General features: G+C 39.1%; 7 protein-coding genes across 7 annotated transcripts; 3 read left to right on the top strand and 4 right to left on the bottom strand.

Moving 5' to 3' along the window:
- Window positions 1–85: 85 nt before the first annotated feature.
- BDF20DRAFT_824502 (ABC-2 type transporter-domain-containing protein) lies at window positions 86–4586 on the bottom strand (the record flags this gene model as incomplete). The annotated part of the gene is made up of 5 exons (XM_053077900.1): window positions 86–1324; window positions 1388–2489; window positions 2556–2799; window positions 2878–4291; window positions 4383–4586. The coding sequence occupies 5 exons, from the start codon at window positions 4584–4586 to the stop codon at window positions 86–88; spliced, it is 4203 nt and encodes a 1400-aa protein (XP_052933700.1).
- Window positions 4587–8101: 3515 nt separating this feature from the next.
- BDF20DRAFT_824559 (uncharacterized protein) lies at window positions 8102–9070 on the top strand (the record flags this gene model as incomplete). Its single annotated transcript, XM_053077905.1, has 3 exons — window positions 8102–8229; window positions 8299–8422; window positions 8621–9070. The coding sequence occupies 3 exons, from the start codon at window positions 8102–8104 to the stop codon at window positions 9068–9070; spliced, it is 702 nt and encodes a 233-aa protein (XP_052933699.1).
- A 368-nt stretch (window positions 9071–9438) lies between these two features.
- On the top strand, window positions 9439–10665 carry BDF20DRAFT_789321 (peptidase M24, structural domain-containing protein; the record flags this gene model as incomplete). The annotated part of the gene is made up of 2 exons (XM_053076163.1): window positions 9439–9572; window positions 9660–10665. Coding segments are annotated over 2 exons (1140 nt in total), but the record flags the coding sequence as incomplete, so codon positions are not given.
- Window positions 10666–10879: 214 nt separating this feature from the next.
- On the bottom strand, window positions 10880–12610 carry BDF20DRAFT_915675 (mRNA capping enzyme, catalytic domain-containing protein; the record flags this gene model as incomplete). Its single annotated transcript, XM_053084350.1, has 7 exons — window positions 10880–11372; window positions 11456–11596; window positions 11674–11789; window positions 11974–12108; window positions 12178–12262; window positions 12357–12419; window positions 12504–12610. 7 exons carry the CDS (start codon window positions 12608–12610, stop codon window positions 10880–10882), a joined length of 1140 nt encoding a protein of 379 aa, XP_052933697.1.
- Window positions 12611–13015: 405 nt separating this feature from the next.
- On the top strand, window positions 13016–16554 carry BDF20DRAFT_887266 (nucleoporin autopeptidase-domain-containing protein). The gene is made up of 6 exons (XM_053082029.1): window positions 13016–13209; window positions 13278–13385; window positions 13469–13552; window positions 13636–13671; window positions 13847–14587; window positions 14721–16554. The coding sequence occupies exons 1-6, from the start codon at window positions 13098–13100 to the stop codon at window positions 16484–16486; spliced, it is 2847 nt and encodes a 948-aa protein (XP_052933696.1). The 5' UTR covers window positions 13016–13097; the 3' UTR covers window positions 16487–16554.
- A 42-nt stretch (window positions 16555–16596) lies between these two features.
- BDF20DRAFT_709552 (ferrochelatase) lies at window positions 16597–18440 on the bottom strand. The gene is made up of 4 exons (XM_053076091.1): window positions 18328–18440; window positions 18128–18239; window positions 17948–18042; window positions 16597–17775 (listed from the first exon to the last, which is right to left on the bottom strand). The coding sequence occupies exons 3-4, from the start codon at window positions 17977–17979 to the stop codon at window positions 16707–16709; spliced, it is 1101 nt and encodes a 366-aa protein (XP_052933695.1). The 5' UTR covers window positions 17980–18042; window positions 18128–18239; window positions 18328–18440; the 3' UTR covers window positions 16597–16706.
- On the bottom strand, window positions 18328–20506 carry BDF20DRAFT_887250 (major facilitator superfamily domain-containing protein). Its single transcript, XM_053082028.1, has 6 exons — window positions 20419–20506; window positions 19940–20318; window positions 19688–19878; window positions 19548–19618; window positions 19077–19462; window positions 18328–18988 (listed from the first exon to the last, which is right to left on the bottom strand). Exons 2-6 carry the CDS (start codon window positions 20142–20144, stop codon window positions 18729–18731), a joined length of 1113 nt encoding a protein of 370 aa, XP_052933694.1. The 5' UTR covers window positions 20145–20318; window positions 20419–20506; the 3' UTR covers window positions 18328–18728.
- Window positions 20507–21107: the final 601 nt, after the last annotated feature.

The raw sequence follows: 21107 nt of genomic DNA, 5'->3' as shown, positions 1-21107 counted from the left end.
ACATATAGCTTGAGAACAATTGACAATTACGTAAGTTCTCAATATTATACAAAAATGAACTATTGAAACATACATTTTAAGCTTTTCATCTTCGTCCTTTACGCTTCCAATAGACGAGACCGCCAAAGATGAAAACGTTGAAAATGAAAAATGCGATAATAATGCCTAAGTTTCTGTATTTATGTGAAGAATCCCATCCATAGGTTGTTGTGTAATACTCTTGACCGCTTTTGAAGCTACAATACTCACACAGTTCTGGTTGCATGGCTTTAGGATTATTCATATAACCTGTCGCTCCATAGGAGAAGAAATTCTTCGTGTAATCACCACAAGTTTGACCAGGTGGAGGAGAGAATTTGATAAAGTCTTGACTTTTACATTGAATAGCTACATGTGATAATTCATTTGTGGCTAGGCCTTCTATATAATAATGAAATGGATTAAGCCAATATATCCATGAACTCCAGAACCGAGGCATAGCTCTTGCTGGTTGCATGAAACCTGAAAAAAGAATCAGCATGGAAATAATCAATGGATTAATGACAGCAGCCATGGTTGGATTTTCTGCAATGGATGCGATAACGAAACCGAGTGTAACAGCCCAGAAGACGAAGAAGACTGACATCAAGTAAAAGTAGCCTACAGCCTCTGATTCATTAGTCATACCAGCTGTCCAATAGAATCCAAACATGAAGAAGGCGGCTAGGAACAATATGTAAGGTAGCTCCACCAGAATACTTGAAATAGCGAACGGAACCCATCCATAATAACGGGACGCATATTCACGCCTAAAGTAAAGTCGCTCGGTCATGAATTTGGGTTGGGCTAAGATAATCAAGATGTTTGCCATAAGGAACGTTGAAAACAATGCAAATAGACGGTTTTGAAGGTCTGAAACAGTAATTGATAGTTTCCAATAAGTGAAGCCCGTTATTAGAGATGCAGCCATAATAGTAGAGAATCGTCCAATATTATAATTGGGTGATCGCCAATATGCAAGAGCCATCCTTTTGTGAACCAAGTACAGTTGTCTTGTAAAGGGAGTAGCGTAGGTCAATGCAATTCTATTAGGATGCTGGTTAGCCGATTGGTGTATCTGCTCTAGTTCTTCTTCAAGCGCTTTCGCTTCACTTGATTTTGCCCATATCTCTGCCCAGTCTTGATTCGCTTTCCCTGCTGTTCCAGCACCAACAACTTCTAAAATATATTCGGCAGGGTTCATTGCTGGATTACAAATAGGGCCGCCATTCGTCTCAAAGTAGCTAATCATAGTTTGAGCATTCTTGCCAATTTCGCCGTAGTATGCAGTGCGTCCTCCGCGTACCTACAACATAAGAGATATATATTATTAATAAAACGCAAAATTATCTTTCATTATATATCATACCAATAAAAGAAGATGATCAAAATGCTCAAACAATATAGCAGAAGGTTGGTGAATAGTACAGACAACTGGCCAGCCAGCATCAGCAAGCTTACGAATAAACCGGATGATATTAAATGAACTTTGCGCGTCGAGTCCAGAAGTTGGCTCATCTAGGAAAAGTAATTGAGGCTTGCCTACGAGTTCCATTCCTATTGTTAGTCGTTTACGTTCTTCGACAGATATACCAAATCCAGACTCCACTTCACCGACTTGTGCATCAGCTATGTCTTCCATTTCCAGTAAGAGGATAATCTGCTCGACATAAGCATCTTTCTCTGATTGAGGCGTCTCATACGGTTGTCGTAAATTTGCAGAAAATTGTAATGCTTCGCGAACGGTAACAGCAGGTTGATGAATGTCCATTTGCTCACAGTATCCAGTAATGCGCTCAAAATCATTTATCAATGTTTCGCCGTTCAAATAAAGACGGCCATCAACTTTACCAATTGTCTTTCTTCTTGCCAGTACATCTAAAAGTGTCGTTTTTCCAGCACCAGAAGAGCCCATCAAAGCGGTCAGGTGTCCAGGTTTGACAATCCCGTTAATACCGTTCAATAACTGCAGGTTACCTCCTTTTACAGGTACGGAGTAATTAACATTCTGCCAGGAAAATACTGTACCTGTAGAAACTACTTCTACAGAATCTTTACGACTGGCTTGTGTACGTTGACGTTCAAGCTTTTCTTCCTCACTACGAGCTTTGGGAGCTTTGCCAGGAATATAGAGTTTAGTCAACGAAGCAACTGAATTTGCACCGCGCAACTCCATAGCTGTAGCAGTTATTGCAGTAAATAAGATAAAAAATGCAATGACAACTACGAAATCAGGAGCCCACAAATCCTTCGTGTTCCACTGAAGTTTCTGCGATAAGTAGTCATCACCTAGTACAAAATTTTCTCCTGGTTTACCCCCAACCATTGTGCATACTTTATAGTCCCAGTTGTCATAGCCTGGCCCGAATGGTACCGAATTTCCAGGACCTTCGCATGAGTAATAAGTATCTTTCATTTCGTTGACGAGCAGTGTTTTGTATCCATACGCTATAGGGCTAATCCAATAAATCCTAATGTATTTAAAGTTGATGAGTAAGCAAGATCTGTACAATTCGACCCATTATTTCATTGCTTACCAATAAAGCCATGGATGCATGTCTCCGTAAGGAATAACATAACCACAATAGGTGATTATTGCAATAAGAGTTATACCAGAGATTTGGGTAGCAAAAAAGAAGCTTGAAGCAATTGCACCAAACATTCTGAAGAAACCATTCATGCACATATTGACAAAGAATAGAGTGATAAAGAATGTGAAAAATCTTCCTGCTGTTAGATTGAGACCCATCATAAAATAAACACAAATCTCAAAGAGTAAGACTAGATTATGAGCGAATAGCAAAATACAAGCATTGTGTTAGAAGTATTTCAAACAAGATATCCGTCTGTTCCTTATACCTTGTACCAACGCATACGGAATATCCATTATAACCTGAGCAATATAAAACGCAGATGGCCTATAAAGAGCATATTGTTTATGCTTCTCCAAGATTGGTCTCCCCATTAAAAAGTTCACCAATTCAGTTTGGGATATAAGTGCATTGAAGAGCACCGAGAAGAAAATAGCACCACCCCGTGAAAAGGCGCCTGAGCCGTCATATGGGATTTTAAAGAAGCAAGAGGCGGTAATCAGCGATTGTATTAGAATGGTTCCGTAACGCGAAATTAGGGCTTCCCTATCTTTAATCAACAGATGGAATTGACGGATTGTTAAGGCTTTTACTTGTTGGTAGAATGATGCTGTATATGGTGAACCTTTAGGGGCACGCTTTTGATGTTCTTCAACCATTGCTTTTTTAAACTCTTCAGCCTGTCTTTCGCGTTCTATAGTTTCTTCATACGCATTTAACTCTTTTATCATTTTTTGGTATACAGATGAGTTTTGGTACCTCTCTTGAAATTGATACCCAGAGACTGGAATTGAATGCTCGAACCCTGGCTTTACTTCCCGCTCTAAAGGGTTACAGATGCCAGTTAAGAAGTCCGGAGTAGACTTTCGTAGTGGGCAGTGAAATCCCATATCTTCAAAGTACTGTTTCGCTTCTGCTACCGGCCCAAAATAGAGGCAATAACCATCGTCTAAAAGCAACACTTTATCAAAAAGATGATAAATGCTGTCTGACGCTTGATATAATGTTGCAACGGTTGTTTTCTGAAAAATATTGGTCATGATACGTAAAGATCGTACAAAATCCAATGCGGAGGCAGCATCTAAACCACGCGTTGAACAATCCCAGCAATTTATGGTGCTTTGAGTGGTCATCTGCTCGGCAATTGACAACCGTTTCCTTTCGCCACCTGAAAGACCACGGACAAAAGGATTTCCGACCATTGTATGCATCTGCTTGGTTAGACCTAACATATTACCCAACAAGTAGAGAATTTTATGTATGAATTCCTTCTTCGTTTCATTCGGCAATCGTGTTCCTGGAGTCTTCGTACGGAGAGCAAATTGCAAGGTTTGTTTTGTAGTTAAGGTTGGATAATGCTGATCTTCCTCAGAATTGTAACATGTTTGCCCCTGAAATTTTTTTGAAAACGTGTTGTGATCAAATCCGCCATAACTGACACTTCCGCTTATTTTTGTGAAAGAGGCGCGCATATTCGAGATAATTTTAAGTAAGGTCGTACAACCAGCTCCTGGTCGACCCAATAATAGAAGCATCTCACCATCCTTACAGAAACCGGAAAGATCCTTCAGGATTACTTTAGTGCTTTGACGAGCTTTCCAGCCGAAAACTTTCCAAAATTGCAGATATTTAAGTACTCCACTTATTACCGTTGGGATGACATGAGCTTCTGCACCCAGCCCCTACAAGATTGAAGTAAACAATGTTACACATAGCAGTTCGGATCAAAATACAGAAGTCATAGACAGCAGAAATTCTTGTGCTACACGTTACCTCAACGGATAAATTTCTCCATACAACTCCCAGGTGTTTCAGTTGATGTCCTGCCTCCCTTTGACTGTGGGACATACCATGTAGAAAGTTGCTCAGGTTAAATTCATCCTCGAGCACATTGCCTTCCTCTACTTTACTAGGTCCAACAGAAGAACGTCTGCTAATATGAGATAACTTCTTTTGTAATTCGTGAAATTCATCCATTGCAGCTACAAAATATTACATCAATTGAGTGTTATTGTATACATGTTGCTAAAAGATATTTTGCTTGCGCTTAAATCTTTTCATTACCTTCTATATCTATATTACTAGCCGTAATTTCACCAAAATTGTCTGCATTGTTAAGCACAGGAAAGTTTTGGGTGCCATCAAGGGTATCTTCTGGCAAATTAGGGGTGCAAGAGCCCTTCAGTACTTTGCCCTTGGATCCGCCCCGGGTATCTGTCATTTACAGTAAAGTAGTAAGCAGAGTATAATAAAAAAGGCAGAAAGTTAAATTTAAAGATAAAGGTAGGAATAAACAAGCAATTGAGAAGGAAGCCTTTATTTATATACAATGTACGAATCTTAAAGAGGTTAGAGATGTTGTGATCCAGCATGGTGGGGAGCCCAGTAGAGATCATCGTTCAATGGTATCATTGCTGTCTGCCACTTTTCTGATCCATTTTCTGTTTGGTCCACAATTGTAACCGTGTCACAGAATTTATAAATAATCTTCATCAATGGTGAGCTTTACTACGGTGTACTACAATTTTCTATAGACAGTTCAACTCAGACGTCATAAGCATTTTTTAGTGATATCGTTCACAATTCAAATCTGAATGCAAAAATCATAAGAAACTTGAAAGAATTGAGCCCAAGGGAAAAGTTACGCAAATGGTTGCTGCCATTACTGTATCAATTGAGGCTTGTAACAAAGAAATAAGCTTACATTTCAATTGCAGAAGAAGTTGCAGTAATGAAGGAAGGTGCCAGAAGCCTCACAAATAATACAGAAAGATTATTAATCATCCCAATGGATCCGTAGTTTTTGTGCAACCAATGGCTTATAAAGATATTTTTTACTGTTTTTTGGACAAATTGGGATATAAAATAGCTTGAGTTGATAAATTTAATGAATATCAAAGAAAATAGATAGTTCAAATTTGGCCGAATCAATTATTTATTCAAGTTATTGACGTAACATAGTTTTATGGAACTGATTGACCTTTTGAAAGGTTGGCAGCATTATCATCGTTGGGAAAATATCTACTATCTATTCTGAGCCTATTATAGCTATCCCGATTTGATAACACAATCTGAAGAGTACCATAGACACTTTTTAACCTGTATCTTTTTATGGCCTACAGTTTGTAATCGAAATTCTACACAATTTAGCCATTTTGTTATCCACTACAACTTTCATAATACCTATTGTCTTTTCATTCCACGGCAAAAAGATGACTAACGGCACAGTTATTGGCCTGTCTATGTGTGACAGATAGCTCCATTTTGAGCCTTGGTATCTAAATTCTCCTAATATGAGAAGAGAACCAACATAATGATGTAGATTAATCCTTGTATAATACCGCATAAATCCTGAATTTTAGACTTTTCTTTCTCTTTCTGCATTCACGTTTCGTTTTCCTAGTTGTCTTCTTTCTTTTCTCCTTTTCATATTTCATACAGTCGTCAATAACACTATTGTCTACTTTGTGATTAATTTTTCGATAAAGTATGATAGTCATATTATACAAATTTATCTGATTGAAGTTCATATAACTATAACAATGCACTGAGATTCTTAAGAATATAGGCCATAATAGTATATATCATGTTTAGTGGGAGCCATTTTTCCAAATCAAAGATTTGTCTTAAGGCCTTCAACATGTTTAATTCTTTTGAGCTTTTAAACAAGTTTCTTCTCTTTAGTTTCCCATATTCTTGCCCTTCTGCCATGTCACATCTTCCGATCTCTTAACGTAAGCTATTAAAGGTACTTGCATGAGCAATTTACCTGCTTGCGACGTGAATTTATAGACACTGATACAAACATTCTTACCTTCTAGTATTCCGAAATCCTGCAATTCGTAACAGAGGTAGCAGCTGATGGTTTCTATTTTGCAAAGATTGTGAGAGCAAAACCCGTCTGTAGCCACAACATTTATGCACACTTATTTACAATTCTCGAGGTAATCCATATTTACGTAAAAATGCATGAGTTTCAATCAGAAAAACGACAGAAAATGAATAATGACGTATCAGTTGCAACTCGATAGTTACCTCTTTTAACTGAACGTTACGGAAACAACAGTTAAAAATAGGTTCAATTAGCATACGAGCGCATAAATAGTAATTGAAAAGTCGCTTCAGACACGACGTTCAGCCTAAACAAAGGTTAGTATCACAGTCAAATTAGGTATGAAGGAGGAAGGAAATGTAAATCATGTCTTTTGTAGTCGCTATTGAAGGCAAGGCCGGCGAAGGTGACTTCTACAAATTCGATCGACAAGAAACACTTAGCAGGAGAGACAGTATCATGTTTATTGGATAGAGAAAAACAGCTCGTTCAACTACAAAGTTATACAATGAATGATTACTGACGCGATTGATGGTTAACAATTACAATACTTGAGCATATACGGGCTATAGTGATCATACTATTACTATGTTATGACTATATCGTATTCAATATGCCACTTTTTGCGTAAAAACTTCAATAAGGTTGACGGAGGTGTTGCTTCATTTCATAAACTTGCATCTACGGGACCAAGAAGACGAGTGGTTCGATTAACGTAAATAAGCTACAATGAATATAAAAGCAGTAACATTTCGTTTTTAACGAAATGCATCTTTGTTCACATTGGGCAACAAGCCCAGTTTCGCAACGAAAGTCCATAACTAAGCACCAAAAATAAAAATAAAAAAAAAGTCTGGCGATGAACTTTCCAGCTTTTGCAATGGGCTTATTGGGCGAGGCACAATATCTGTTCAGTAAGATTCTTTCTGCTTAGGCTTCCATCGAAATATGTCAGCCCAACACCGAGCAATTTAAACAACTCACATCGTTTGCTTCATTGGAAAATCAAATATGTAACATCCTTTCTGTATTATATGGTTGGTTGAGTTGCATGTCTGATAGAGAGGCTTTATCCTTACGCATACTCTTGTACTACATTGTGACGGACAAACTGAAGGCTATTTAATATAGCCGAACAATGTTTTGAATGGTCCTGTGTCCATATTATTGATGCAGCTACCCCTTTCAAAAATAAAATAATGGGTAGACTTTCATGTCGAATTGATGAAAAACCTTATTTAGTATATATTATTGCATCTGTGAGTTTTGGCGTTACGGTTACTCTTCTAGCCTTATGGCATGCTCCTAATGGTTGGTCAGATTTCTTCAATTCTAAACCTTTGAGAGGGGAAATTGGCCTAGGAAGATTCTTTATTCGTGGATCTCGGTACATTAAGGGTAAATGGAGTTGACCGATTATGCCGAGTTAATGCATAACTAATATTTCTGCTCTGAAGGTCAATATACTCCATTTGCTTACCCCTGGCGACAAGTGCAACCAAGTACTATAGGTCTTATACTTGCGTGGTCTGCATATATGATACATCAACTAGGTCAATGGTTTATCTTAGTTAAAGTGCAAATAGCTAAAGAAAAGCTTCCACGTTGGAGCCCTCATTATCAATGGTGGAATTGGCAATTGCTTCGCCTTAACACTTTTATGATGATGTTTAAGTTGATTCACGGGCATCTATTTTATGACGGTTTAGCAATACATGTGCCGGAAGGAATCGCTCAAGGATCCGTCGTCCTTATACTTGTACTAGCTATTTTAATTGCTATACCTTAGTAAGTATGACACGTGACCAAATGATTTTCAGAATACTAATGTGTAAGCGACATGTTTCTTCTTGGTAGTCGTGGCGTGATATTTGGTTTAGGGAAGCAATCTGCTAAAGGAACTGTCATACAATTTATTCGAAAATATCATGGTTACGCAATGAGTTTTGGAACGGTGCTCAATTTTCACTATCATCCAGTGGTAAGCTCTGTTACTTGCATATCAGCTTCCGTTTTCCTTGATTGATGTAAATTCGATAGGAAGGTACAATGGGTCACTGCTTTGGTTTTATTTATCAGTGCTTGTTACTATGGCAATCAACGAATTTCTTACATAAAGTAAGTTTCATTAAGACTAAACGTAAAAGTCAATGTTAATAAAGTAGTGATTTCTCCTTAGAGTCACCGGAATAAGGCTTGGATCCTACTACTGGAAACTTATGTATTTATTCACGGGACATTGACAGCAATTATACAGCCTGGCATAGGCTGGCAAATTTTCTCGTATGGTTTTATGGTCATGTTTCTACTCAACCAAATATTCCAAACAAAATTTAGCCGCAAAGCGCTGGTTATAGTGATTCTTTACTCAGTCTTCGCTTTGCTGGTATATTTGGGGTTTCGAAAAGATGGAGCTTATTATCGGATCACCTTCATTCCTATAGCGGAATATGCATGCGTATACTTTATTCTGGCCGTTGGTTCAATTATAAGCTGTATAGCATGTCAACTTTCTGCAGTTTCTAAAAAGCTATTCGTCACAATGTCGGCTTTTATTTCATGTGTATGCTTGACAGTTGGTTTGGCTTTAATACTTGCTGGAAATCTGTCGGTTTACAACGATTACTAATTAGCGGCCTCATAAAGATTGTCCATCTGCGACAATAAATACCGAATCTCCACGATTTCGAGCGCCTCTTTCCAGGCGTATGAATCGATTGATTGAAGACAGTGGAGTTCTTCGAATTGAAACCGGCCAATAAAATGGAACAATTATGCTGTAAAGAAAAAAAAATTTATTTGTGTGCTAAAGACATAAATTTCTCAGTTGTCTAAAGCTTTAAACCTTCTATAACAGTATAAATGACGGCAGTCGAAGACAAAAAGGTTGAGGAAGTAGTAAAAAAACTTGACGAAACGCACATTGAGGGACAACCTGAGAAAACAGATGAAGTAGCAGACGCAATTGAAAATACTACTGAAGCAACTGCTGCTGCGAAGAAGAAGAAGAAAAACAAGAAGAAGAAGAAAAGTGGTCCTAAAACACAAACTGAACCACCCACTGTTCCTCTATCTAAAATATATACAAACAAAGTCTATCCTGTCGGTGAATGCCATGACTATATCAACGAGTATGTGTTAATTGACAAAGTCACTTTTTCCTTCCTTCGATTGGAAGCTTACTAATGCAATGAACCTCTTTGGTTTTTTTTCTCCAGAAATACTTGGAGAACTACCAGTGAAGAAAAGCGTGCTGAAGAAAGACTTAGAGAAAGTGACTACAACGATCTTCGTAGAGCTGCGGAAGTTCATCGTCAAGTTCGTCAATATGCTAGGAAACACATAAAGCCCGGCATGACTACCACTGAAATTGCAGAAATGATTGAAAACGCCACTCGTGCTCTGGTGGAGGAAAACGGTATGGAAGCTGGTATTGGTTTCCCTACTGGTTTATCTATCAACCATTGTGCTGCCCACTATACACCTAACGCTGGTGATAAAACCGTCTTACAATATGACGATGTCATGAAAGTTGATTTCGGCGTTCATGTCAATGGTCGTATTATTGACTCTGCATTCACCATGCATTTCAACCCAAAGTTCGACAAGTTAATAGAAGCTGCAAATGAAGCTACTTATGCCGGTATTAAAGAAGCCGGTATTGATGTTAGATTGTGTGATATTGGTGCTGCTGTACACGAAGTCTATGATTCTTACGAAATCGAATTGGATGGTAAAACCTATGATATTAAACCTATCCGTAATTTGAATGGTCATTCAATCGAACCATATCGTGTTCATGCTGGTAAGACAATACCTATCGTCAGAGACTCCGGCGATGAAACCAAGTTAGAGGAAGGCGAACAAATTGCTATTGAAACTTTCTGCTCAACTGGTCGCGGTTATGTTATTGAAGATGGCGAATGCTCTCATTACTCAAAGAACGCAGATGCAGGATTCGTGCCTTTGCGTTTAGCAAGAGCTAAGAGTTTATTAGCTACCATCAATAAGTCTTTTGGCACTTTGCCCTTCTGTAGACGTTATTTGGATCGTTTAGGTGAAGAGAAGTATTTAATGGGCTTGAGAAATTTAGTAGATGCAGGCGTCGTCACTGCTTATCCGCCACTCGTTGATACGAAGGGTAGTTACAGTGCTCAATTGGAGCATACTATTTTATTAAGACCCACCTGTAAGGAAATTGTTTCCAAGGGTGACGATTATTAATAAGCATATCCTTTTTACCTTGAACATGCATATCCTCTATTTCTGTAAATTTCTGTCATACAAATTGGTTTTTGATATTTCGATTGATAATAGATATTGACTATCAAGAAATATATATTTAAAATAAACTCATTCTGCTTGTACTTGCATGCATTCTATTTTAAATTCTACGATAAGCACTGAACTAATTGGACATTAAGATAGTAGATAGATATCATTCTTGTCGTCTTTTTTTCGTTTGTCTATCGTCTAGATTGCTGTTATGTTCATTATTGCGTTTTCGTCTGTCTGCTGCTTCTTTGATCCTCGGTATACGCTCTATTAACTCTTCTTTCGTTACGGCATCTCGAATACTTTGTAGCACATTATCAACTGTTTTTTGATGATTGCCATCCTCCTTATCGTCCCTATATCTCATAAACCGCCAAGGCGACTTTAAATTAAGCTGTTGTTGTAATTCTGGTTCGTAATTACATTCTATGATCTTTCCATCCATATATCGTGGGCTATCCCCAAATTTTTCTTTCCACTCGTCGTCTGTTACGCCTAACTCATTAAAATAGGTATAGTCTTTGCCGCCTTGCCATACAAGTAGGTCAATTCTTGGTTTTTTGGAATAATCTTTGACCCCTTGTATATTAGTTCCGGGGAAAACCAACTTCACTTTGAAATCAATGGAGTTTTCATTGAGCGGTTTCCATTTTAGCCTAAAGATCATAATCCAATTGTGTTTGTGAGGTCATCCTTTGTTTTTTTGTTTTCTCTTTTCTTATGTCATTGTTTTCTTTACATTTTATTGCAAGTGCCCATGACATAAGGTGCATTTACTGAAGTAAATATGAGTCCGTCGCTGCCATGCTTTAAATTGGGTATAACTTCTTTGAATATACTGTCCAAATGGTGCGCAAATTGTTGCTCCTTGAACTGAACCCTAGTAAATTGATGTTCGTGTGAGTTAATGTCGCTCCATATACAAATACTTTTTTTTTTTAAAAAAAATCAACGTACGAAAATTGTTGTTTGTCTTTCATAATTGGGTACTTTCTAAGCATACCTTGATGTGGTTTGATAATATCGTTGTTTAAATACTGCAAAAGATCCTCGTTTTCGTTAATTCTCAAACTCTTACCAGAGAATATCACATGTTGATACTCACTCCTAAGCGATATGTAAGCGCTCTATTCAGCAGTACTTTGCTTTCGATACATAAACAATCAAATAACAAAAATCGTAATTGTGTCTAATAGTGAAGCTTCTCTGATGAATAAAGAAGCCTTCAGACGAATAGTAAACAGAACTTGCACTTACTGAGCCGTCTTCCTCTTTATCTAGAACAAACTCGCCATCAATAATCGTGTTTTTAAGACACTTATGGTAGTTGGGATCATTCGGAATCGGAAATCTGAAATTGCGGACGAGGTGAAAGTTGTTCTTTCTATCAAACTGCAAAGCAGTACCAATACGATAATGTCAGTAAACAGACATATTGTATCCTTGATAATTGTATCGTACAAGATATATCTCTGGCTCTTTATATTGGTTCGATGTCAGTAATGCTAAACATCGTACGCCATCGGACTTCTCTGCGACATAAAAACTTTTAAGAAACCAGAAAAACGGAAAGGCGTTATTATGCAACTGTGAAGATTCTAGAAGTCAAATCAGCTGTTTCATCGCGAAATTCACTTTACTCTTCCTGCTCAATCTCGTCCAACTGTTTCGCACCGAAACTTATCGGCTGTGCTCCTGGAAATCTATAAAGATTGCAATAGAATCAGACGATTGATTTACAAGACGTCCAAAATAAACAACCAAAGAAATTGGCATATTATATTCACTTGTAGCTCTTTAAACCTAATAATGTAGCTATGGTTTCTTTCAAATGTGAAATTTTAGCAGTATCAATGATTAATTGACCAGGAATTTTGGGAACGGAACCGAGCATAATCGATAAGGGCACAAAAGCAACAAAAGAAAAGATGCTTTCTTACTTTTTGTCTCCAGACTCCCACTTATCTTCGTTTTCAATTTCGACACTCCGACGACTTATTGCTGTGATTGATTTACTGTTTTACCAACCAAATCTGCTCATTTGAGGTTGCTTAACATAGTTGAATAACTGAACATTTCCAACCACATGGTTTATATTTTGCGTTATATTGAGGTAGTTCATGGTGTATGTACCATTTGTATTGGGCTGTGCAAATGTCAGTGCTCATAGTTGGCTCGGCACGGTAGTGGGGTGCAGTTGATTAAAGAAATTTTTGCGGTCGTCCCATGCCTCCTAAACTCCGGCAGCAATTTTTTTTTCCATTCTTCCAGCATTATGATATTAACATACTTCTTTTCCAACGCGTGTAGTTGTTATAGCTCGTTTGACTTTACTTTCTCTCTTCTAACTGGCCCTTGATAAGTGAGTCTCGATACACAATATGTTTGGAAAGAGTACTTTTGGAAATACTGGAGGCTTTGGTCAACAACAGCAACAGCCTACAACGTCTGTCTTCGGACAACAACCTCAACAACAAAATGCTTTTGGAGGAGGTATTAACTTCATAACAATATGCCCGATGATAAAAATGCAGCTTGCTAATTCAAATCGATTTCAATAGGATTTGGAGCTACATCAGCTCCCAGTGCTTTCGGAACAACCAACACAACAAGTGCCTTTGGTCAGCCAGCTCAACAGCAATCAGCTTTTGGGTCTACCCCTACGACAGGTAAAACTAAGCAGAAGCAATACTTTAGCTCATTCATTTTGAAACAATTTGAAGTGATCTAATTTGACTTGACGACTTAATAGGTGGCTTTGGTGCAACAGGATCTGCATTTGGACAAAACAGACCCTCTGCATTCGGTTCAACCCAACCTTCTGCATTTGGTCAAAGTATGTTATTTCGAAACTGCTAATGAAAATGTTAAAAGCAGCACTGAATATATAACTGACTTTTCAAATCTTTGTTTGAATAGCCCAAACATCTACCGGCTTTGGAGGTTTTGGATCTAGTAAGTATTATTCTAGTTTTTTTACTATCTACCGATCAAAAGATGATTTTCCAGTAGTCTGAAGCTGCGAAATGGTCGATTGCCCTGTCTTTGCTTTTGTACACACATACTGATTCACACTTTTCAATTCTTTTATCATTATTTCTCCCTTAAAAATCCGTTTAAATTATGTTAGCTTCATCTTCCACCCCAGCCTTTGGAAGTTCGACAACTACAAACACAGGTGGTTTATTCGGTCAAAGACCTGCTACCAGTGCCTTTGGCAGTACCAATACAACATCTGCCTTTGGTCAACCTCAACAACAACAGCAATCGGCATTTGGGGGATTGGGTTCAACCACAACATCAGCATTTGGGCAACCTGCAGCCGCTACAGGTGGAATGAATCAAGGTACGGCTATTGCTGATTTCACACCCACTCAAGATCGAGATATCGCTACTGGTGTTAATAACTTCTTCCAAACAATCACTGCGATGCCTCAATACAAGAATTATTCACTTGAAGAACTTCGTTTACAAGATTATCAACAAGGTAGAAAGACTGCTGCCGCTGGTGGCACTACTGGTGGAGCTTTTGGCTCAACTGGCACTTCTGTTTTCGGTCAACCTGCCCAAACAAGTGCTTTTGGTCAACCTGCAGGTACTACATCAGCTTTTGGCGCGACTAATACAACCTCAGCATTTGGACAACCTCCTCAAACCAGTTCGTTCGGTCAGCCTGCTACAGGCACAACTGGTGGTCTTTTCGGTCAGCAAAACACTACTAGCGCTTTTGGACAACCTGTTGCAGGTACAAGTGCTTTTGGTGGAAGTACATCAGCCTTTGGTCAACCTGCAGCTCAAACTGCCGGTGCATTCGGAGCAGGTGGAACTGGAGCATTCGGTAATGCAGCTGCCTCAAAGCCCTTTTCGTTTGGTAAGTGGTCGTGAGAAACCCTTTGTATAGCCAGCAGTAATATGATATGTATTTCACTTGCAGCTCACTTACAATTCTTTCAATTTTAATCAAAATACATTATACACCTATACTGCCTATATCGGAATTATAGGTAGTACTCCTGCTCCTGCAACTAATACTGGTGGTTTTGGTCAGCCTGCTACTGGTGGATTCGGCCAAACGATCAACACATCTTCTGCTTTTGGTCAACCTGCACAACAAAATACTGGATTTGGTGGTTTTGGGCAAAAGCCTGCCACTCAAACAACTGGCGGTTTTGGTGGTTTTGGCGCCACAACTACTCCTGCTACTGGAGCTTTTGGTACGGGTGCAACAACAGGTGGATTTGGTGCTACTGCTGCTAGTAAGCCTACCACAGGGTTCTCTTTTGGTGCCACAGCAACCAATTCCACAGCTCCTTCCACTGGTTTTGGTGGATTTGGCTCTTCAACGAATAATGCAACTGGTGGCTTCGGTCAAGCCAATACAGCCGGCACTGGCGGTGGTCTTTTTGGTGCTGCTAAGCCTGCTGCTCCTTCAACTTCTTTCTTTGGTAATACCGGCACTACCAATACAGGCACTACTGGCGGATTTGGTGGTTTTGGTACGGGTCAAAATAATACAACTGGTACAGCTGGCAGCTTATTCGGTCAGAAACCTGCAACCGGTGGTGGATTGTTCGGTGGCAGTACTTTAGGTGGTAATACTTTGGGTAGTACCGGTACCGGCGGTTTCGGCGGTTTCGGTCAACAACAACAGCAACCTGGAAATACCTTTACTTTACCCGCTACAGGTGGTTTGACTTCATTCGGCACTAACCCTCTCCAGCAGCAACAACAACAGCCTTTAATTGCTACTATCGACAAAAACCCATATGGTAATAATCCTTTGTTTGATGTAAGTAAGGTTGGAACCGAAGCTGTCTTCAATGACAGTGGAAAAACAGGTCCTTCTGCAGTAGCCACTATGCCAAGCCGTAAAGCCACTACTCCTCATTTCCCTATGTCCCCTCGTGTGGTATCTAAAATTAAACTTCGTGGATTCACATTTAATCATTCCACTAAATCCAATGTGAAGAAAAGCTCTTCTCTTCCATTGGATGGTGTTAGCGATGATGCAGTTCTTGGTTCTGGTGCATTCGCTCCACGCCCAACCAACAAAAAGCTGGTTTTCGATGAGAATGTTCATACGGCCGACATTGAAGCTCTTTTGAACAAAAAAAGATCAGACAAAAAGAAAATCATCTTCAATCCTCAACTTGAATATGTAGCAACTCAACAACTTTCCAGTAAGAATGGCGTCACTTCTCCAACAACCACAACTACTACTGCAACCACTGTCACCACAACAACCGTTACGACTTCCTCCAACTCTGGATCTGCTGATAATGATGCGGAGCAGACTTCAGTCACTCCTACCAGCAAGGCTTCCGCCATTGCCATGAAAAGAGATGGATATTACATATCACCCACTTTAGAAACGTTGAAGAATATGCCCAAAGAGGCCTTAAAACAAGTGCAAAACCTAGTCGTTGGTCGTAAAGGATTTGGTGAAGTGCGATTTGACGAGCCTGTCGACTTGACTGATATTGAGTTGGAGGATATTATGGGACAAATGATTGTAATTTCAGAAAGAAAAGTAGTGGTCTACCCTGTTCAAGACCAAAAGCCTCCTAAGGGAACCAAGTTGAATGTACCTTCCACGATAACAATCCATAACTGCTACGCCAGCGATAAGGATACAGGTGCGCCTATAACAGATCCTGAGCATCCACGATTCAAATTTTTCAAAGAAAAGTTGATGCAGAAGAGCGGCGTTCAGTTTGTCAGTTATGATGACGAGACCGGTCGTTGGGTCTTCAAAGTTGATGAATTTTAACGAAGCAACTTATCAAAAAAGCACTTAGGCAAACATTTTCACAAACCATAGTAATATTCTTTTTATTACAAGGTTCTTATAAATTTACAGAATTATCAATAAAGAGTTAGGTGTGTAATGAATTTTGTATACTTGCTTAAAAAGAAAGTATAATTCCGCAATGAAACAAAAAAAGAAAACGATGCAGTGATGGGTTGCTTGACATGTGTTGTAGGCTTTGTTAGCTTTTGTTGTCTGTGAAGAATTCACGAGTTTCTTCACAAACGTCAGATTCACAATCTGGGCAACGAAGTGGCCACTGATTACTGGTAACTTCATTCTTGTCTAAATGTTCCTTCACGATATCTGCCATGGCCTGTGTAAAAGTCTCATCATCATTTAATGCATCGACTCTCTTCCAACCTGATATACCCAACTCTTTCGCTTCTTTGCCGTATTCATGATCCAGTTCAAATAGTGTTTCGATGTGGTCGCTAGTAAAAGCAATAGGCACGACTACAACATTTTTTTGACCTTTTGCTGCGAGCCCTCTAATGGCGTCTACGGTCTGTGGACCCAACCAAGGCATTGGACCAACTTGTGATTGCCAGCAAAGCCTATGGGGGTATTTATTATCTAGTCGTTTCATAACGTGATCTACAGTAGCCGCAACTTCTGCTGGGTAAGGATCACCACGGTTGACAACAGACATCGGTAATGAATGAGCGGAAAACATAATCAAGGCCGTTTCTCTTTCTTCTGGAGTATACTCGGCCATTTTGGCCTCTATTTTCTTCGCAGTTGCTTCAATGAATCCAGGATGTGTTGGCCATCGGTCGATAATACTCCAACGGACATTTTTATCCATACCCATCTCCGAAACGCCGCGATAAAGCTCATTGAGACTGCTGCCTGTCGTGGAACATGAATATTGAGGATATTGTGTAAAGACTACTGCTCTTTCAACGCCGTCAGCTTTCATTTGTTCAAGGGCAGTAGAAGTGTAAGGCTCAACATAACGGAAAGCAATATAATGTTTATGAGGTGCGGTTTCGGGCCGTATTTTATCCAGAATTTTTTCCATAGCTTGACCTTGTTTACGTGTCCAATGTAGAATAGGCGATCCACCGCCTATAGCTGCGTATTGTTCCTTAATTTTTGGTGTACGTCTATATGCAATGAACTTGGACAGATAATTTTGAAATGGTAATTGCATTAGGTCTCTGTCGGAGAAAAGGTTGTGTAAGAAGTTGTGTACATCATCAAGGGTGGCTGGACCACCCATATTGGTTAACAAGACTGCAGTAGGCCTACAATAGTAAGAAGTCAATAACATGTATATGCCGAAAATAGGTGTTCCCTGACAAATCCCCTTTCTAGGTGCCCTTCCTCTTTAAACTACAACACGCTACATATATCAACTATATGCTTCCACGTTATTGGTATCACTTTGAGTATTTGCACTATCGGTTTCATACGTACGGCCTATTCACATTTTGGTTCGCTGTGCTCATATAGCGTCCTTGCTGAGAAAGTCGACGGATCAAAGGTTCAGCAGAGACAGTTCTCTGAGATAACTTGACTTAGGCAACAACGTAGATTATGTATATTAGTTGAAGAAAAAGCCGTAATAACCAAATTCATACATTGGTGCTAACCTACTTGAATTATTTAATATGGTTTGGAAACTCATTCTTCAATCTGTTGTAAATACAGCGTAAGGATAAAAGGATGCAGCGATATGAATTTTTGATGGCTTTTTGAAAGCTGATGGCTAGAAGGGAGAAAAAAAAAAGTTGGCATTTTATCCTTCTCCATATTTTTTTTCTAGTATGACTAAACAATTTTTGAATTCAACTGACCTTGAATTTTGAGGGCATCAATTTGTGTCGCGAATCGCGCCTGAAATGCATTTAAAACGATGATCATTGATAGCTCGGGCACAACTCCCGCACTTCCTGGATGCCTTTTCCCGTATATGATTTCCACTCCAGATGAGTAATGTCGGACTGCAAATCAACCTTTGAGCGTCGATTACTCTCTTATTTATCGCATAAATGTTACGGTTTGAACACAAACAAGAACTCGTATTATGAGTAGGAATTTGCTTCAATTATAAAGACATGTGGCGTTTTTTGCCTGTTGAAAGACGGAAGAAGGAAGATCCCATCCGTATTTCCGAGCGATATGATATCACTCTTATAGTTTATTTGGCAAATAGTAGTTGATTAGTAAGGTATGAATTAGGGAATGATATTGTGCACTAAGATTGATAACGCATGCTTCTTTTCAAGGAACCATGAACACGATACATAAAATGCACACTAATAAATAGTGCAACAGTAAGGCATATCATTGGTTTTCGCATGGAAAACTTTACTGCCATGTTTTCACTCCATCCCATAACAGCGACAAATACAACACCTCCTGTATTCCCAATGGTGAACATGTAGCTGGAAGGTATAATCTCACTGATAGGATAAAATAGCTCGCCTGCGTATTGGAAAAGAGCTGGTGCGATGGCTATCGACAGTAAAGAGTTAACCAAATAGTTGGGTTAGTTACAGGGTTAAGCATTGCAAAAAAATTGTTATGCGACTGCCATTTTTACCGTAAGATGACAGTCCAAAGCAGACACATGACAGAACAATTCCTATCAGCGAATCGAACTCAATTGACAAAGATAAGCCTAATGTGCTGAGGGCGGCCATCATTGAGAGAATATTACATGTTTTCCTGTATTCTAATGTCCGGTCCAAGTATATACCAACACATATACTTGCAGGAAACCCCACAAACAGCATTAGCGTGCCCAACATCCCGACATGTTTCTCATCGATCATGGCACCCAGAGGCGGAATTAGAATTTGAGCAAGCAGAGTGATAATAGCACATTGAGCAGCCATGATGATGCTATAAGATAAAATCATATGAATAAAGGAGCCCTGTTTCCACAATTTGGACGATTTCACGGGAGAATCAATATCGACTAAAGTACTAATAGTGGATATTAGCGATGTAGAAACAGCCTATTCAAAGATCTACCTGTTGCCCGTAGACTCGGCTTAAATCTATGGCATACCATCTATAATAAGGTGCTGGCTTTTGGAAAGCAATCCATATCAAAATAAGCACGCTTCCGCACAAGACTGCCTGTAGACGTAATTAAGAAGTATTAAAATATGAAAGATCGTGTCGTTATTCATCGATCAATTAAACAACCTGCAGGAGCAATAGAAACGGTATGTCTGTTTCGGAGGAGGCTTCTTTAACCAACAAAGGCGTCAAAGCGCATCCGAATGCAATCCCTAAATTATTAGCTGATGCAGCTATGGACGTGGCCATATTGATTTCATTCTCTGGAAACCATGTAACAGCTAGCCGCGGAGGTATAGCCAGCATAAATGCTTGTGCTAACATATACGTTAGAAAAACAATAGACATCATTACGGACATAGGCAGCAATGGTCATACCTATTGCGGCAATAGTTTGCCCAGTGAATAATATACAAAAGCCATTGATGGATGGTAAAGCACCTAGCCATCGCACAATGCCGGCAATAGCGTTTAATATAGCTCCAATAGTGATACCTCGTTGCAGCCCAGCACCAGGCCGATCATTTAACCGATCTTCGAAATGTTTGAAAGTGAACTGAATGAGAAGAGGGTAAAGAAGCATATAGACCGATGACAAGCAATTGATAGCATTGATGGTAACTGAGTCAGGCTTTCCAAAAAAATACTCGACAAAGATGTAAATGCATGGTGCAAAAGTGATCCACCTATAAACATGGTTAAAAGAAAGAGTTTATTCAGATTGCCTGGAAGCGGAGAAATGAACGGGTCTTTATCTCTGATTTGTTGTAAAGAAAAAAAAGGTACAAACATTAGAGCATTAGAAAAAGAAAAAGTAGAGAACGCGAATAAGATCAGCCATCTCCATTTATCTTTACGCTTAGAAACAATGAGTGGTTCATGTTCTTCCGTGCATAATCCATTTTTCAAAGACATATTTTTGGCCTTTTTTAGTTCAACAGTAGGACAAAAGGTTCAAAAAGAATATTGAAAATAGCTTCTTCCAGTTTAATGGCAAATTCAGGGTAGGAAAATCCAACGAACTCAGCTGCTCATTGTGTGGATAAGAGAGAGTGACAAATCTATTCAGAGCTGAAACTGTACATGATAATGAGACAACTCAAAGTGCTCATTGAATTATATAAGTTTCTTACAACTCGAAACCTCCTATATTTCGCAAAGTTGTATGGACGTTCGAGAACATCATATTTCGTGAGTTCAGCGTGATCAATAAAATTATTGTTCTAAATGACATTGTCGGATGTTAGAACGGCAACAATGAGCGTATACTTCTCTAGAATGTATAAGAAAAATAACCAGCTTAGCTCTTCTTAAGTCATTTCCTCTCTCGATTGATGTCTGATTTTCTACCAACTGCAGAAGAGGTTAATTTGAGGACATAAATCAAATTTAATAATCATAATCCCTGCACCCACTTAACAGTTACCCATCACACAATGGACTTCAACGTTGTCATTTACTACTGTACCATGGTATTTTTTGCGTACGTTTTAGTTAAACTTAGGCGTCTGTTTAAGGCCCGTAAACGTTTAAATAGAAATCTGCG

The sequence above is a fragment of the Mycotypha africana genome (assembly GCF_025528875.1).
Source record: "Mycotypha africana strain NRRL 2978 chromosome Unknown BDF20scaffold_9, whole genome shotgun sequence".
NCBI classification, from domain to species: Eukaryota; Fungi; Mucoromycota; class Mucoromycetes; order Mucorales; family Mycotyphaceae; genus Mycotypha; species Mycotypha africana.
This window is presented reverse-complemented; position numbering and strand designations above follow the sequence as displayed.

Excerpts from the sequence above, each read along its gene's own strand:
- BDF20DRAFT_887250 (XM_053082028.1), bottom strand. The coding sequence starts at position 20,144 with ATGCTTCTTTACCCTCTTCTCATTCAGTTCACTTTCAAACATTTCGAA. Across the intron at positions 19,879-19,939 it reads GCAAACTATTGCCGCAATAG|CACAAGCATTTATGCTGGCT; the intron begins GTATGACCATTG and ends CGTATATGTTAG. Across the intron at positions 19,463-19,547 it reads CCAGCACCTTATTATAGATG|TACTTTAGTCGATATTGATT; the intron begins GTATGCCATAGA and ends ATCCACTATTAG.
- BDF20DRAFT_887266 (XM_053082029.1), top strand. The coding sequence starts at position 13,098 with ATGTTTGGAAAGAGTACTTTTGGAAATACTGGAGGCTTTGGTCAACAA. Across the intron at positions 13,386-13,468 it reads TGGGTCTACCCCTACGACAG|GTGGCTTTGGTGCAACAGGA; the intron begins GTAAAACTAAGC and ends ACGACTTAATAG. Across the intron at positions 13,553-13,635 it reads ACCTTCTGCATTTGGTCAAA|CCCAAACATCTACCGGCTTT; the intron begins GTATGTTATTTC and ends TTGTTTGAATAG.
- BDF20DRAFT_709552 (XM_053076091.1), bottom strand. The coding sequence starts at position 17,979 with ATGAGCACAGCGAACCAAAATGTGAATAGGCC. Across the intron at positions 17,776-17,947 it reads AACCAAAATGTGAATAGGCC|GCCTACTGCAGTCTTGTTAA; the intron begins GTACGTATGAAA and ends TTACTATTGTAG.